Source organism: Rhinatrema bivittatum, chromosome 3 (assembly GCF_901001135.1).
Source record: "Rhinatrema bivittatum chromosome 3, aRhiBiv1.1, whole genome shotgun sequence".
In the NCBI taxonomy this organism is placed as follows: domain Eukaryota; kingdom Metazoa; phylum Chordata; class Amphibia; order Gymnophiona; family Rhinatrematidae; genus Rhinatrema; species Rhinatrema bivittatum.
In genome coordinates this window covers 120,483,700-120,500,764 of record NC_042617.1, presented here as the reverse complement: position 1 = coordinate 120,500,764, position 17,065 = coordinate 120,483,700, and the positions used below count along the sequence as shown (strand labels likewise).

Here is a 17,065-nt window from a genome sequence, read left to right as displayed (position 1 = left end):
AACAATTGAGTGAAAATCGAGAGGTGGTGGTCAAACCTGTGGAAAAAGGTGGAGCGATTGTCATACAGAACACCACGGATTATGTAACAGAGATATATAGACAATTGGAGGACCCTAAATACTATTGCAAGTTGTCCATTGATCCAACTGAGGAACTGGTTGATATTATTCAAGATATAGTTATGGAAGGTTCCTCAAGAACATTATTGGATTTTCACATTGCAGTCAGTTTGTCCTCAAGGTCTCAATGAGAAAATCAATTGGTACACATTAATTTGATTTTTCATTTTTGGTTTGCAAATTGAGATGGATTGATTTTTTTGATATTGTGTTTTTCAAAATATTTTTGTTCTTCAGTTATTCAGATAACCTTTGGTTTCTTTAATTAATTTTTTCACGAGATGTTCTTTTTATTTGATCTTTGATTTTTGGATAAAAAAAATGTTCATGAGATTTTCCTTTTGATTTGATTTTTGTTTTTTGGATTATTTTTACAAAAGAGTTCTTTTCTTTTTTTTGTTTATTTTCTTTGAATTTCTCTTTACTATCAGAAGCCCTCGATATGGACCTGGTTGAAGACTATAAGTGTTAGAAGGTTCTCATTGCATATATCATCTTATGGGCATTCAGACGATCTGATTGAGCACTTACTATATGCATAGGACTTTAGACGATCTGATTGAAGACTTACTAAGAGTTGGGAGACGAGACTACCTAATGGGCCCTCTATACGGACCTGGTTGAAGACTACAAGTGTTAGTAGGTCTCTTTCTCTCATATTATCTGATGGGTGCACAGATGACCTCATTGAGAACTCATCACATGCATAAGACTCAAGACTACCTGATTGAAAACTTACTAAGAGCTGGGAGATAAGACGATCTAATTGGACGGTCAGCTTGATGTCACATCCGGAGGAGGTATAAAAGCCCTGTTAGTTTGCCATGTTTTCTAAGTTTGCAGGTCTGAAAGCAGACCGCTGAGGAAGGACTTAAGCAGCCAAAGCCACTGTCTATGCCACTAAGAGAAGATTGTTTCTGCAAGATGTGATGATTTCTTTGAAGAAGACGTACATTTGGGGTTTCCCCTGAAGCAGAACGTTGGTTCGAAACGCGATCGCGTCAGGACCTTACCTTGAGTTAAGTACTGTGACTGTGTTCTTTTGAATGGATTTTTTATTAGGGTTGTTTTGACTACTGGATTATTTGACCAAACTGGCTTATTAGTCTGTTTTGCACTGAGTCTCCTGTGGCAGTATGGAACATTTTAAGATATAATATACAAAAAATTCTACAAATAGTTTAAATATAAAATAAAGTAATGTGACCATTCCATGGTGGGTCTGATTGACATACAGACTCTTTGGGGTAGATTTTAAAAGAAGCGCGATCAGCCTACTTTTGCTTGCGCATCAGACTCAAGCAAAAGTACGCTGGATTTTAGTAGATACGCGCGGAGCCGCGCGTATCCACTAAAATCCTGGATCGGCGCGCGCAAGGCTATCGATTTGTATAGCCTGCGCGCGCCGAGCCGCGCTGCCTCCCCCCCGTTCCCTCCAAGGCCGCTCCGAAATCGGAGCGGCCTCGGAGGGAACTTTCCTTTGCCCTCCCCTCACCTTACCCTCCCTTCCCCTACCTAACCCACCCACCCGGCCCTGTCTACACCCCCCCCCTTACCTTTGTCGGGGGATTTACGCCTCCCGGAGGGAGACGTAAATCCCCGCGTGCCAGCGGGCCTGCTGCGCGCCGGGCCGCGACCTGGGGGCGGGTACGGAGGGCGCGGCCACGCCCCCGGGCCGTAGCCACGCCCCCGTACCCGCCCCCAAAACACTGCCGACACGCCCCCGGAACGCCGCGACGACCGGGCCTGCCCCCCGACACGCCCCCGACACGCCCCCCTCCGAGAACCCCGGGACTTACGCGAGTCCCGGGGCTCTGCGCGCGCCGGGAGGCCTATGTAAAATAGGCTTCCCGGCGCGCAGGGCCCTGCTCGCGTAAATCCGCCCGGTTTTGGGCGGATTTACGCGAGCAGGGCTCTGAAAATCCGCCCCTTTGCGTATTGGTCCTACAAAACTACAAAATGTATTACATTTAATTAATATTGATGTGGCCAATTGTATTGATATAAAGAGTTACCAGCAAACCATTTTTTATATTTTGTACTTACACTTAATTTGACAATGCTTATGCTTTATCCTATTTTCTTCAGATGGATCCTTCCTTCCAATTTTTGAAGGATGTTTTTTTGGCTAAAATAGCCTCTTTCACCTCACCTTTTAACCATGCCGATAATTGTTTTGCCTTCTTTCCACCTTTCTGGATGCAGGCGCCTCCTGCAGGTCGTGTAATCAGATAGCTGGCGCCCCCAGCAGGTCGTAAGAACAAAAGCTGGTGCCTCCAGCAGGTCGTGAGAACAGGAGCTGGCACCTCCAGCAGGTCGGGAGATCAGAAGCTGGCACCTCCAGCAGGTCGTAAGAGATAAGCACAGTTCAGTGATCAAAGTCAGAAGAATACTCCTCAGCCAGTCCCGGGGTCGAGAGCCAGAAAGTACCACAGCCAGTCCAGGGATCAAGAGCCAGAATACTCCGCAGCCAGTCCAGGGGTCGAGAGCCAGAAAGTACCACAGCCAATCCAGGGATCAAGAGCCAGAATACTCCGCAGCCAGTCCAGGGGTCGAGAGCCAGAAAGTACCACAGCCAGTCCAGGGATCGAACATGGAGAATCAAAACAGGAACCACGAACAGGAACAAGCACGAGAGCCAAGAAGCCAAGGCAAGGTCTGAGGCTCCAGGCCTTGCCTTAAATAATCTAACCCCCATTGGAGCCCACAGGAAGGTGTTCAACCATTTCCTGTCAAGGCCCCTTTAAGAATCGGCTACTGCCGCGTGTGCGGCCCTAGGAAGCTCGGCGGGGACGGAGCCAATAGAGAGCAGGAGACTGGCCGATGCCGCGGCCATGTTGAGCAGCAGGAACCGCCGCGGGACGAGCCCATCGATGCTGAAGAAGTCACCAAGAGCGAAGCGGTCTGCCGCGCCAGTGAGTGCTTGGCCCCGGTCGCGGCCACCGGTGACCATAACAGTACCCCCTCCTTTAGGCCTCCCCCTAGAAAGCTTGGGTTTCCCCGGATGAGTAGCGTGGAAATTCTTGAGACGTTCTTTATCAAGGATATTAGTAGCAGGTTCCCAGGAATTCTCTTCTGGCCCAAAGACCTCCCAAGCAAGAAGATACTCCCATCTACGACCTCGTCTCCGGACATCGAGAACTTCCTGAACTTGATTAGTCGTGTCGTCCTCCAGCTGTAATTGAGGAGAAACGGGAACCTTCCGAGAGGGCCACTTGAGGAGCAATGGTTTCAACAAAGATACGTGAAAGGCATTGTGGATACGTAGTGAGGCGGGTAGACGTAATTGATAGGTCACAGGACCTATTTGTTTAGTCACAGGAAAAGGGCCAATATAGCGAGAAGCCAGTCTCATTGATGGGACCCTCAGATGGATATTTCTGGTGCTAAGCCACACCTTCTCTCCTGGGCGGAATTGTGGTGCAGGTCTCCGATGTCGGTCAGCGAATCGTTTTGCAGTATATGCGGCCCTTTGAAGCATTTGTCGGGTGTGGATCCAAAGTTGCTTTAACTGTGTGGCAGTAAGCTGAGCCGCAGGAGAGGGGACAGATAGGGGTAGAGGCACCGGTGGTGTAGGTTGCCAACCAAAGACAGTTTGAAAAGGAGAAGATCCAGTCGAGGTACAGGTGTGGAAGTTGTGAGAGAATTCCGCCCAGGGCAACAAGGCTGCCCAGTCATCCTGTCGAGCATTAACATAGGAGCGCAGGAACTGTTTAAGAGTACGATTAGTCCGTTCTACCTGCCCATTGGCTTGAGGGTGAAAGGTGGTGGTGAAGTCTAAAGCAATGTGAAACTTGGCACAGAGGTTCCGCCAGTATCGAGCTGTGAATTGCGATCCTAGGTCAGATATGATGTGTTGGGGTAGACCATGAAGCCGGAACACGTGTGACATAAATAATTGAGTCAAACGGGGAGCAGAAGGGAGGGCGGGCAGGGGTGTAAAATGAGCCATTTTGGAGAACCGATCGACCACTACCCAAATAACAGTATGACCTTCTGAAGCAGCCTTGCCATGCCTCATGACACTATGGATGCCGGTCCTCTTTTAAAATTATCAAACCAACCGTGGCTGGCCTTAAAAACTTCAACACTTTCAAAAGACCGGCATGCAACACTTTTGCTTTTTCACATATCATGGCTTCCAATACACTGTCACCCGCTACCTGCTTCTCATTTACCCAAATTAGTAACAGTTTTTTAACTTCCTTGAGTGTTTGGGAACGCTGCTTTGTTACTGCTTTAAATCTTTTTGCAACATCAGCCTTTTTTATCGCTTCTTTATTCTTAATGATGGTGGAGACCGTTGTTCTAGGCATACCATATTCTCTAGCAAGATCAGTAATGCGAATACTGCTCTCATATTTGCTTATTAATACTTTTTTTTTTGCTCAACAACAAAATGTGTCGAGTACCAAATTCGACGAGTTTCAAAGCAGTCGAGTATCAAGGTAAGACTATGTCAAATCAGCTGATAGATAGAATATCGAAATAATTAAAAATGCATACAAAAAATTTAAAAAATTTACCAAACACTGATAAAATATTTCTAAAACAGCAGATACATCAAATAACATTCAATTTTTTAAAACTAAGGGATTAAAAAAACCCAAACTATTCCATTCTCCATACTTGGGAACTTTGATTTCTAGCTCCCATGAGATTGTCCGGGATAAGTTGAAGAGCTGGAGGGGAAGAAGGAGGGTGCACAAACGTTATCCTCTCTTTCTCATACACATACTCTAACACAAATATTCATTCTCACGCACATTCCCTCACACACACACATGCTCATTCACTATCTCTCTCCATCTCATACACACACAACCTCTCGCTTACATACACAGTGGTTCTCTCTCCCTCAAACACACATACACAGGCACTCTCTCACACTCAGTGGCTCTCTCTCCCTCACACACACACACAGAGGCATTCTCTCACACTCAGTGGCTCTCTCTCCCTCACACACACACAGAGGCATTCTCTCACGTTCAGTGGCACTCTCTCCCACAAACACAGGCACTTCCTCACACTCAGTTGCTCTCTGTCCTTCACACATACAGGTACTCTCTTACATTCAATAGATTTCTATCCCTCACACACATATACACTGAGGAACTCTCTCAAACTCAGTAACTCTCTCCCTCTCTTACATAAAACAGCCTCTTTCTTACACACTCAAACACACACAGTCTCTCTCTTTCTCTCTTCCTGACATATACAGGCATTCTCAATCTCACACACGTACACTCAAGGCATCCCGCTCTCTTATGGGCCTTTTCAGGAGGCCTGCCAGGCTTTTTCTGCAGCAGCCCCATCAAGTTTCTTTTACTAGGTCCACAGCACTGAAGATGTACCATGGGGGGCCCCATTACTGAAGATGTGCCGCATCACTGAAGATGCACCATGAGGGGCTCGAGTCACTAAAGATGCCCTGAAGCTGCGCAGCTACAGAATCTTTCTTCTGTCCACAGGATTAGGAACCCCATGGGTGCCTTAGAGAAACTGCAACCATTCCAGCGAGGATTCTTTCTTCTGCCTGTGAGGGATAGGAACCACGTGGGCAGCTCACTGAAGCCACACCACTGGCATTGGCCTGAATGCAGGGTGAGGCAGCCTTAGCAGGAGTATTTTGGGGGCACTTTTTGCTGCCTCAAAGTTTTGCCACCCGAGGAAGCCACCTTACCCTACCTCATGATAGAATCACCACTGGGTTTGAAAATACTAGCGTAGATCTTCTCGCAGCCATATATTCTGCCGCACACATTTAACAGTTATCCTCTGTGTATATTATCATGATGTGCTTTAGCCAATAATAGACATTGTCACTTCAGACATGGATATTTAAGCTGCAACGCTGAGAATACTGGGGAGTGCTTGTTCACCTGAGCAAGGCAGTTCAATTCAGTTGTTTGCTGAAGCTGCAATACAGTAGTAGAGCCAAAGAACTGTGACGTTACTGTTAAATAAGAACATAAGAAGTTTCCATACTGGGTCAGATCAAGAGTCCATCAAACCCAGTCTCCTGGGCAAGTACCCAAGTATTAAACAGATCCCATGGTACTAATGCCAGTAATAAGAAGTGGCTATTTACTAAGTCAACTTAACTAATAGCAGTTTATGGACTTCTCCAGGTACTTGTCCAAACCTTTTTTAAACCCAGATAAGCTAATTGCCTTAACCATATCCTCTGGTAATGAATTCCAGAGCTTAATTATGCACGGAGTGAAAAATAATTTTCTTTGATATGTTTTAAATGTGCTACTTGCTAACTTCTCGGCGTGCCTCCAAGGCCTTGTGTTATCTGAAACAGTAAACAACTGATTAACAGTAACCCGTTCTAGACCTCTCATGATTTTATAGACCTCCATCATATCCCCCTTCAGCCATCTCTTCTCCAAGCTAAACCTAACATCTTTAGACTTTCCTCACAGGGGAGTTATTCCATCCCCTTTATCATTTTGGTCACCCTTCTCTCTTTTCTATTGTGTCTAATGCTTATGGACAGGTAAGAAACTGGGTCTAGGAAAGCTGCTGCCAGTACTTATGGGATAGCAAACTGGGATCCAGTAGTTAATTATTCAGGGATAAAGTAAATGACTGTGAAAAAAGTGAAATTGTGTAAGAAGGTAAACAGATACATTAAATATTGTTGCTAGATAACTGAAGGGTGTTAAATGTAGTCAGTGCAACTATACAGTTTAGAGTTTTTAAAATAAAAAGTCTGGGCGACACAATTCAGAATGCTGCACAGATAAAAGAAGAGGCATGTATATGCACTGTATAAGACAATTTGGGTTTGCAGGTCCAGATATTGTATTTATTAAACAGAACAGATAATGAAGTAATTGGTTGCTAGAAAGTAATAAATAAGATGTCCAGTAGTACTCACAGATTTGGAGTAGCCCCACAGCTCTTCTCAGTTTACTCATGTGGCTTTGCCTGGAGAAAGAATACTGCTATGGTGGGGGGGGGGGGGGGAAATAGTGTTCCTGTGACAGGTGAATGCTGGCTTTAGAGAACACCTGTTACAGGTAAGCAACTTCACTTTCTCTAAAGACAAGCAGTTCAAAGTCGCACACAGGGGACTTCTTAGCTAAGAATTGTCTTCACAAAATAGGAGAAAGAAAAGCTTATGCTGCCAGTGAACAACAAATCTTTTTGTTGGAAACCCTTTTTATGTTGTCTTTTTTTTTTTTTTTTTAAACAAGGCAGACAACCCGAACTTATAAAAATGAGCCTTAGGGGCTGGAGATGGACTCTACTCAAAGAGACTATGGAGGATGGAAAGTCCAAACCTACTATTCTGCTGGGAGCCCATGTCTAGACAGTAATGAGATGTGAATGTGTGGACTGAACTCCATGTCTCAGCTTTGCAAATCTTCTCTGTGAGGTAGACCTTAGGTAGGCAACAGCCATTGCCATGGCCCTAACATTATAGGCCATGATATGCCCCTCTAAGATCAGACCTGCCTGGCCCTAACAGAAGGAAATGAAATCCTCTACCCAATTATAAAGGATGCACTTTGTCACAGCATTTCCAGGCATTCTGGGGTCAAAGGAAACAAAAAGTTGGGTAAACTTTCTATGGGCTCGAGTCCTCTCCAGAAAGAAGGCAACAGCTCTCTTGCAATACAAAGTTTGAAAAACTTTGTAATTATGAATGCACTTGCTATAAGTCACCTAGGGCTCATCAACAGGCGACAAATAAATAAAATAAATAAATAAATAAAATAAACCAACCCTTTGGTCTTTATAGACATGTGGCCTAGGGAAATATGTTGGCAAGATGAGTGACTGATTAAGGTAAAAGTCAGGAACTTAGGGTGTGTATAGTGCATCACCCTATTCTGATGGAATTTAGTTTATTCTGGATAAGTCATTGGAATTCACTGACTGCTGACAGAAATGACAGCCTCCAAAAAAGTGACCTTCCAGTTGCTTTGTGGTGGAGGGATCAGTTTGATTCCCAACTCAGGTCTTCCATATTGCAGGGCTTTGAATGTTGCTGAGACAGTGTTTACAGTGCCTGGCAGGGAATATGGAGGAGAGGGAGGCATGGGCAGTGTGTAACAGCAATACCTATTGGCTGGATGTGGGGCCTATGATTGCAGATTTCCAGAGAGAGGCTTGGTACATGGTACCTGGTCAAGAACTACTGCTGCAATGACTGGACTAAAGTTGGAAAAGGATATAAAATAGAGGAAAAATCCATAGATAGTTGCAAATGAATACTCATGTCACCAGGTTTCCAGCTCTGGTTCCAGCTGAGTTGGAAGCCCAGATGAGGAAACTGTTAGACCCCCAAAATCTAGACTTTCCAGGTCAGGTTCACAAGAGTCAATCCCACATAAATCTGACAATGAGAAACTATAAAGAAATGTGGTTCCCTTTTATATTTTGTTGAACCCTAACAGAGCTGATTTTAAGGCCAGACTAGACTATGAAAGGCATAAAAGGTATTAAAGCAGGATTTGTGAGGGGCAAGAGAAGGAACTGAATGCCTTGCCCTCGTATCACATAGCAAACCTTCTCCTTTTAAAGCTATAAGATATACTAGTGGATTCCTTCTAGAAACTCAAAAGTTCTGAAACACTTCATTGAAGAAACCAAAGAGACCATATTATAACCCCTCAACATCCATGTTCTGAGAGCCAGAGACTGGATGTTGTGGGTTTATTTATTTTATAATTCTTAGATTATGCTTATTGAGTCACATATTCTTTCATCAATGATCCCCAATTCTGTATGTTCAAAGCTGGGGGTGCTTCCGACTTGATTCATTTCCTGGATGATAATTCCCAAAGAAATATAAACCAATTATGTCTTGGCCAAAAGAAAGCATTCAGGACCACAGTTCCCTGGAACCTTCTGAGACTTCTTAAGGGTTTGGACACTAAAAGTATTGGAGAATACACATACAGAAGCCCAACGAAGGGCAAAAGGGTCTGCCACTATCCTATCTTCTGATATCCACCTAGAGGAGGAGAGTAATGCCTTTCTGTTGAGGGCTGTTACAAATAGATCTACCTTGGCTAGTCCAAATGAAGGAAAATCTTGTTTGTTACATCCTGGCTCAGGGACCACTTGTGAAGTTTCTGATGACAATTGAGTCTGTCTGCCAAGATTGTTGTCCTATCCTGTCATGTGCATGGCTTAGGGTCAGGCTGCAAGAGATGACTTAGTTCCATAGTCTCTGGATTCAGAAGGTGTGATACAGTTCTTCCCTGTTCAGGTAGAACATGAACTTCTTATTGTCAGTTATAGGAGGCCAGTTTTATTAACCAAAAAGCCTTTATGGCATCCAATACTGCCCTTAACTCCAGAAGGGTGTGTAATCTCTAATCCTCAGGAGTACAAGAGCTATGAGTATGAAGGCCTTTCTGGTGAGCTCCCCGACCCAGACTAGAGGCATCTGTAATAAGGATAATTTGGTGAGAGGGAATCTGAAATGGTAAACCCCAGGTTAAACTGAAACAGGAAAGTTGTCAAGACAGTAGCTGCTGAGCTCTTCCACAATACAGATGATCTCTTGAAATCCCTGTGTAATATGATTCCACTGGAACATTAGGGTCTCTTGGGCTTAACTCATATGGAGAAGTACCATGAGAATTACATGAACCACAGTTGCCATTAGGCAAGCATTGGACCAAGTGCTCTCTGCTTTCTCAGAATTATCTCTTGCACCATGGCCACAATATCACTGGCCCTAACACTGAAGAGATAGACCAGGGCCTGAGATGTGTTTAACAGAGTTCTATGAATTTCAGTTGAAGTGTCAGACTCAAGTTGGATTTGGAGAAATTAATGAGGAATCATAATGTCTGCAGTATTCGGATAAAGCCCTGCATTAATTCATCTGTTCCTGCCTGAAACATGAGACTCTAGTCAGAGCTTGAAGAAAGAGGAGCACACAGACCTGAGAGAGAGAGAGGAAAAATTACAGAGAAAAATGAGCGAACAGATGATGGCGAGAAGCAAGAAAAGTGGAGCAGAGAAGCTGGACCTTCGTGATTGTGTTGTGCCAAAAACTGGCATGCAAGTGCTAACGTCTCTTTTCTACAGGAAATAAGTATTACAGCCTCCAGGACTATTTCTGAGGCTATCAAGTGTAGCATAGCTACCAGCTCTGAGGGTCCAGTGGGTGCTTGAGCACCCCCCAATATTGAGCAAACTCCTTTACTGTGTTCAGGGAGGGGTAATTTTTGTTAACTTTAGCACCACCAATCTTTTTGAAAAGTTGACAACTATGACGCGTAATAGAAAATCGCCACCGGAGCAAAAGTCTGCTTATGAACACGGCAGCCAGCACCGGGCTCGACCCTTCTGCCTGCACAGAAGCAGCAGCTCCCGGCGGTCAATGCACTGCCTTCCTGCAGCTATCGCCTCCCCTCGCCAAAAGACGTATTGCCACCCCGCGCTACCTGCCGATCACCGCCGCTTCTCGGTTTTCCTCCAGCACCTCCAAATCGATCGCTAGATCCAGAGAGAAGATAGCGGAAACCGGCGCCGGCGCCCTATTTCTTTCTCTTCACTGGAGTTTTCAATCACTGGCAAGGCTGAAGGTTCCTCCCTCGCTTCCCTCAGGCCTAGCAACGGGCGGGCGGGCGGCCGCGAACTTCACGACGTCACTTGACAACCAGAGAAGCCGCCGCCTGCCCCTCCCCCTTTCCTTCGCGCTTCTACACCTCTGGCTCCATTGCGCTTGCTCCGTCTTACTACCACCCTTGCATGACCACTGCGCATACTCCTTCCGCACGCACCGGAGTTTCTGGCGCTCCTGACGTAGGCGTGACAAAGAATTCTCTTCCGAGTTTATCTGGCCCCGTCCTTCTTTGACAGTTACGCCTGGCTATTCACTGCTGAACTCTCATTCATTCCTCTCGGCGTCTGAGCTTTACTCACTTCGTGTATTGCCATGTCATGATACCGAGAAAGAAGTTTTGTGAATCCTCTACTTTATGGTATATTTAGTACTGGAGTTCAGAGTCTATCCCGGGGCAATGTCGATTTACCCTTTCTATTATACAATATATAACATTTGCTAAACTATAACTGGCCCCGTAGTGCAGATATCTCCATTGACCACATTTGAAAAACAATCAGAGGAAGGGAACGACCGCCTGTGGCGGAAAAAAAAACAAACCTAAGAACGTCAGAGTGGACTCTGGTACATTAGACCAGGCACCACGGAGAACTATTTTTTATAACTGATAGCGCAGGGATCCGAGAAGTGAAACGATCCTACAGCTGCTGCATCTCGGAAGTTGTAGTTTAATATGATCTCGGTTTCCCTTGAATTACATTCGCTCCAGGGTTAAGAGAAACTACAAGATCCTTTCGACGCGGCGGAAACAGGAGCGGATGTGCCTGCGTTCGTGGTTCTTGTGCTCCTTGTAGAGGTGACCTGCTGTACGGTGTGAGAGCGGTGGTGCTATCATAGACGAATTGCAAGAGCTTGCTGCAGAATGGTTAGTAATTTTGGGGTGTGCGCCGTGAACAATAAAGGAATGCGTGGATTGGTCGAGTTCCGTTTATTTTGAATGTGGTTCTTTCTTCTTTCACTGTTTGGAAGGCAATTATTGAATTCATCCCGGAATATATTTGCTGCCTGTTCCATTTTAGAATACGTTTGCTAAATCTAATGACGCCATTACTAATACATTTATGCAACTTATCAAAATTAAATGCATCGTGGAAACTATGCATTTAATTTTGGGATGAATTTATTCAAGTGTGTCAGAGTTCCTTCTGAGCTTTTTTTTTTTTCCAGTTATGGGTCATGCCGGTATCATAGGTTCGTTCTAATGAACAATGATGAATGTACCTTGTCCCTTTGTCTTAGCATGCTAGGGCTCTAATTTAGGAACGGATTGTTTTATATGGATTCTCTTCTAAGTTGCCTTTCGGGTGTATAGCCTCTGATTAGCTGTGCATTATTAGCGAGGTATGCATGCACTCCTATGATTGGTGGAGATAAATGGCGTGGTACACGGGAGAGAGCTTTAGGTGCTCTGCCATACAGCTGGAAGGTATCTGTAGATAATCATTTGTGAAAGTACTTAGACTCCCCTTTTTTTTTTTTTTTATACCTCTTGTGGCGTTTAGTCCTATTCCTTCTAAAATGCTCTTGTAGTTGCTGGGGTGCTTACTGTAGCAGAAACGCAAATGTTGATAGGGTTGTGAGGGTTTCAAAGGGAAATTTAATGGTTACCCTTGTGAAAGATGGAGTCCAACATCTCCAGGGCACTCCAGATTAAACTGGTTCTAATGATGAAAATTCTGACGTCTCCTTTGAGTCCTGTTTCCTCGTGTTGTGGGAGCCGACAAAGAATGGGCATTGTCAGTGTTTTTTTTTAAGGTTTTAGTATTATGCAGTGCAGTTCAAAAATAAACTTTCCATGTAGCATAAGACAGTACTTGTGAAATCTTTTTCTCTGCCGCTAATTAAACGGAGTTTTTACAAAGCAACTTTTTTTTATTTGTCCCTGGTTACTTGGTATATTAATTGCTGAACTCCACCCAGTACCTGGCTCTGTCCAAGCCACTGGTGTAGGTACGAAGGATAAAATCCGGTTAAAAGCTATCAATATTGGTCTTTCCAATGGGGTACATTAAATTATTATATTTTTGTGTAGGTCTCTTCAATCCCTTAGAAATCATCAGTATGCTAGTGATATTTGAAGAATCTGGCCTGCCTTTTTAAAAATCTCTTCCTGTTCTGCCATGACAAGATTGCATACCAGGGTGCTATCCTGCTGCCCATGATCGCAAATGTAATTGTTGAAAGTGACATAGTTATGTCAGAATGAACTTCTTAAATTTTTGTAATAGTGTCCGGTGTGAATGGATAGTTCAAGTTGGCTGGCTTGTGAAATTTTTCACACGTAGTTATTCTATCTGCATGGAGAGTGTTGCTGTGCTATTGTGACCAAGTGCTGAGTAGTAGCTCCTCAGTTTAACTTTTTTTTCAGACTATCTGTGGTGACTTGTACGAAGCTGTTTACTAAGGGATTGAGAATCCCCTCTAGAAGTCCAGAAATTTCCTCTCCGACAGGCCTATCCAGTACCGAGCCTTAGGAAGAGCTGCGTTAGTGCCTACGGCACCCGCGGTTACCGCCCGCACAGTGCAACTCACCTACCGCTCGATCCTGAAGCCTAATTATATGTAAATGTAAGCCGCGTCCGAAAAGCCTTAGGCCCGCGCAACCCAGGATACTGGATAGAGCGCCTATACAGGATCCTGGGTGCGCGGGCCTAAGGCTTCACGCCACGCTGGTATCTGTCATTTCAAATGTCATTTGAAATGACAGATAACAGGAAGCAACGGCGGCGACAGCACAGAAACAACGGCGAAACGACTTGTCAGTGTCCCCCCTCCTCTCGGAGCAGGGCGCGAAAAGCCGCCTTGCTCCGGGAGGAGGAGGGACACTGACAGCGGCGAAGCAACGGCGAAGACAGCGGCGAAACGACTTTTCAGTGTCCCCCCTCCTCTCGGAGCAGGGCGGAAAAGCCGCCTTGCTCCGGGAGGAGGGGGAACACTAGCAACGGTGAAGCTTTCCCCCAGCCCGGACGCCGGCAAAAAACCTACTTTTTTGCAGCCAGCCATGAGCAGGAACATGATCTGGCCTGCCTTAGCTCCTCCCGACAAGATGGCCGCCTGCACGGGGAAAGCGTGCAGTTGGCCGCTGAAGACGTGACGTCACGACATCACGTCTTGAGCGGCCAATTGCATGCTTTCCCCGTGCAGGCGGCCATCTTGTCGGGAGGAGCTAAGGCAGGCCAGATCGTGTTCCTGCTCATGGCTGGCTGCAAAAAAGTAAGTTTTTTGCCGGCGTCCGGGCTGGGGGAAAGCTTCGCCGCTGTCATCTCTCTCCCCCCCTCCCGGAGCAAGGCTGCTTTTCGCGCCCTGCTCCGGGAGGGGGGGAGAAGAGATGACAGTGGCGAAGCAACTTACTTTTAGCTTTTAAGTTTTTTTTTCGCTTATTTTTTGGATTCGCCGCTGTCATCTCTCCCCCCGGAGCAAGGCAGCTTTTCGCGCCCTGCTCCGGGAGGGGGGAGAAGAGACAAGCGGCGAAATAACTTACTTGCACGGGGGAAAGCGGTCTCCGTGGCAGCCCCAGTCCTCTCCCCTCCTCCCAAAGCCAAAAAAAAAAAAGCTTTTTTTTTTTTGGCTTCGGGAGGAGGGGAGAGGACTGGGGCTGCCACGGAGACCGGCACCCATGATCGCGGCCGGGGCAGGTGAGCGGGGGCTGGGGGAAAGCTTGCCACCTACCCTTACCCATGCCTCTACCGCCTGGGTCAGGGTAGGCGGTAAGTTTGCAGGTTAAATGCGCGACAAAACGGCAGGGAAAGGTAGCGTTAGTCGGGGCGCGGGTTACGGGATGCTAGGGGAATAGCTAATTGGCTCGTTTGCATGCAATATCGAGCTAATTCGCTCGTTTGCATGCAATATACATGCCGCGGGCGGAAGGGGTTACCCGGGGAATTTAGGACGCGGTAGGAGTAGGTTAAAGGGGATTCGGGATCGCAGGAAGGGCTAACGCGGCCGGAACGTGAGTTAAAAGCGGCTTAGGAGCAGGGTAAACGCGGCCGCACTTTACAGGATAGGCCTGTGAGTGAGTTAAAAATGGGTATGATTGTTCTGCCAGGGATCTCAGGTTTTGGGTAGCATGTAGAAGGTGCCAACAGAAGGATGGGATGGTATCCGGTTCTTCAGATGACTGTACTTGCTTTCATGTGTTAAGATGTTGATCAAACTTTGAAACTGACAAAGGACTTGGCAAACACCCAGGGTTCTTATCTCATGAGCCATGAAATTCTATTAGGGGTCACCTTCCATACATCCATCAACACACACAGACACACACACACACTTTTGCTCTGACCCGAGGAAGGAACTGCTAGCTCCTGAGTGCTAGTCAAGCAATGTATTAAATTAGTCCAATAAAAATGTATCCCTTTATATATTTGTCTTTATGTCTGTGCATTCAAGTGGACTAAGGTAACAAACGTGCTCTTTTTTTTTTTTTTCTTTTCTCCCAGGGAAATGAGATTGCAACTAAATAGCTTCCCTTATGTTGTATCTCATTTAAGTTCAGGAACTTCATGAAGGAAAGGGCGTTATGTTCTCTCTCCTGACCTTTTCCAGTGCCGAGTGAAGTATCAGCAGTTTTAGAAATGTGTGTGCTTTATTTTTCTGCAGTCTCCTCCATTCAGGCAAATAATGCTGTGTTTTGATCCAAGTTGAGGCTGAGGTCTTCATTGGCCCAGTGTTCTTATATCTTTCACACCTAATGTCTATTACATACTTGCCTTCAATACACTTCCATTATCCTGGTTCCCTAATCTGCCTAGTAGACCCAGGACGGTTACTATGCCTTCTTGTTTGTCCCTATGCTAATGTAAACTGATACAAATGTAACAATTTCTACTATAAATTTGATTGTAATCTGCCTTGAGGTTAGCTTGGAAAAAGCAGAATATCAAATGTTTATAAATACACTTTAGGTGCCTATACCTTATAAAGCTGTTAATTATCCAATAAAGATCATGTTTCTGAATTCTAGGAAGGCTTTTCTCATCTTTAAAAAGTTTAATGAATAATGAGACCAATGACTCAGATTGGCAAGGTGATGAGGAGACCTCCATCTTTGGGTCATATCTTCTTGTCTAGTTTAGGTGATTGTAGTCATTTCTCACCATTATCAAAAACCTTTTCAGTTTCATATCTAAAATGAGTGGGTGGCCCCCTTCTCTTTCTGTTTTCAGTGTGCAAGTATCAAGCCAGTAAAATCCACTATCATAGTTGATCGTCTCAAGGGAGACCGAAGGATAGAATGTACCTGCAACCAGAACTACTCTCTCATGCTAGAGGAGCTGTCGGAGCACTTTAGGGAATTGTAGGAGCTTTTCCATTGCGTGTGTTCTATGGAGAACTTCAATTAAGTGTTTGTTTCAACACCGTTCATTTGCCTGAAGGTCCCTCAGAAAAAGGTGCAGTTCTGTTGCAGGCTGGCTTGTCTGTGTCATATATCTGCATTGCACTGACTGAAATCTTCTTTCAACCTTCCTTTTTTTTTTTTTTTTGTTCTTTCACACACCACCAACCCCCCTAACCCCCCCCCCCCCCCCCCCAAACACACTCATAATTCCCAATCTTGTGGCTCTTAAAATTGATAAGGTTGCTTCTATAAAGTTGAAGCTTCCGTGTGATTAAGAATAGTGGGGCCCTTGTCATCTGTCTTTTCCAGACAGAGTTTAACTAACATTACATTACATTATTAAGTTCACTTAGAGAATAGCCACTGCCATTAGCAATGGTAACATGGAATAGACTTAGTTTTTGTGTACTTGCCAGGTTCTTATGGCCTGGATTGGCCACTGTTGGAAACAGGATGCTGGGCTTGATGGACCCTTGGTCTGACCCAGTATGGCATTTTCTTATGTTCTTAAGAAGCGCTTGCCCATAAACTTTAAAACATGGCGTCGTCATCCCTGTTTGTGCGGGTGATGAAAGATGTGCTCGCTCCCTGGAGTGCCTTCTAATGAAGAGTTTGCTACCAGAGTCCTCCTTTAGCTCATGGGCTTAATGACAAGAGCCTGTGGCAGTGGAAAAGGACCAGGAGATAAATCATTTTTGTGGTGGAGCACTGTACCTGCAGGGGTGCAGAGCTTCAGGAGCAAGCCAGGTCATGAATGCTGTGCTGGTAGCGTAGGGAGAACCATTTGGAATCAAAACAAGCATAATCTAGGGCAGTGGTTCCCAAACCTGTCCTGGGGGACTCCCCAGCCAGAAAGGTTTTCAGGATACCCACAATGAATATGCATGAGATAAGTTTTCATGCAATGGAGGCGGCGCATGCAAATCTCCCTCGTGCATATTCATTGTGGGTATCCTGAAAACCTGACTGGCTGGGTCCTCCCAAGACAGGTTTGGGAAGTGATG

At 45.4% G+C, this 17,065-nt stretch overlaps 2 protein-coding genes across 3 annotated transcripts in view; one reads left to right on the top strand and one right to left on the bottom strand.

Moving 5' to 3' along the window:
• Positions 1–10,866, bottom strand: part of WDPCP (WD repeat containing planar cell polarity effector) — a 714,814-nt gene extending 703,948 nt beyond the window's left edge. For both annotated transcript variants that reach the window (XM_029593664.1, XM_029593663.1), the window contains exon 1: positions 10,542–10,866. The gene's annotated coding sequence lies outside the window, so the exon portion shown is untranslated. The remainder of the gene's footprint in view (positions 1–10,541) is intronic.
• Positions 10,867–11,431: 565 nt separating this feature from the next.
• The window catches only part of MDH1 (malate dehydrogenase 1), a 41,651-nt gene continuing 36,017 nt past the window's right edge, over positions 11,432–17,065 (top strand). Inside the window, exon 1 of the mRNA XM_029593665.1 lies at positions 11,432–11,588. Coding sequence (XP_029449525.1) covers positions 11,586–11,588 — 3 coding nt within the window. The 5' untranslated portion in view covers positions 11,432–11,585. The remainder of the gene's footprint in view (positions 11,589–17,065) is intronic.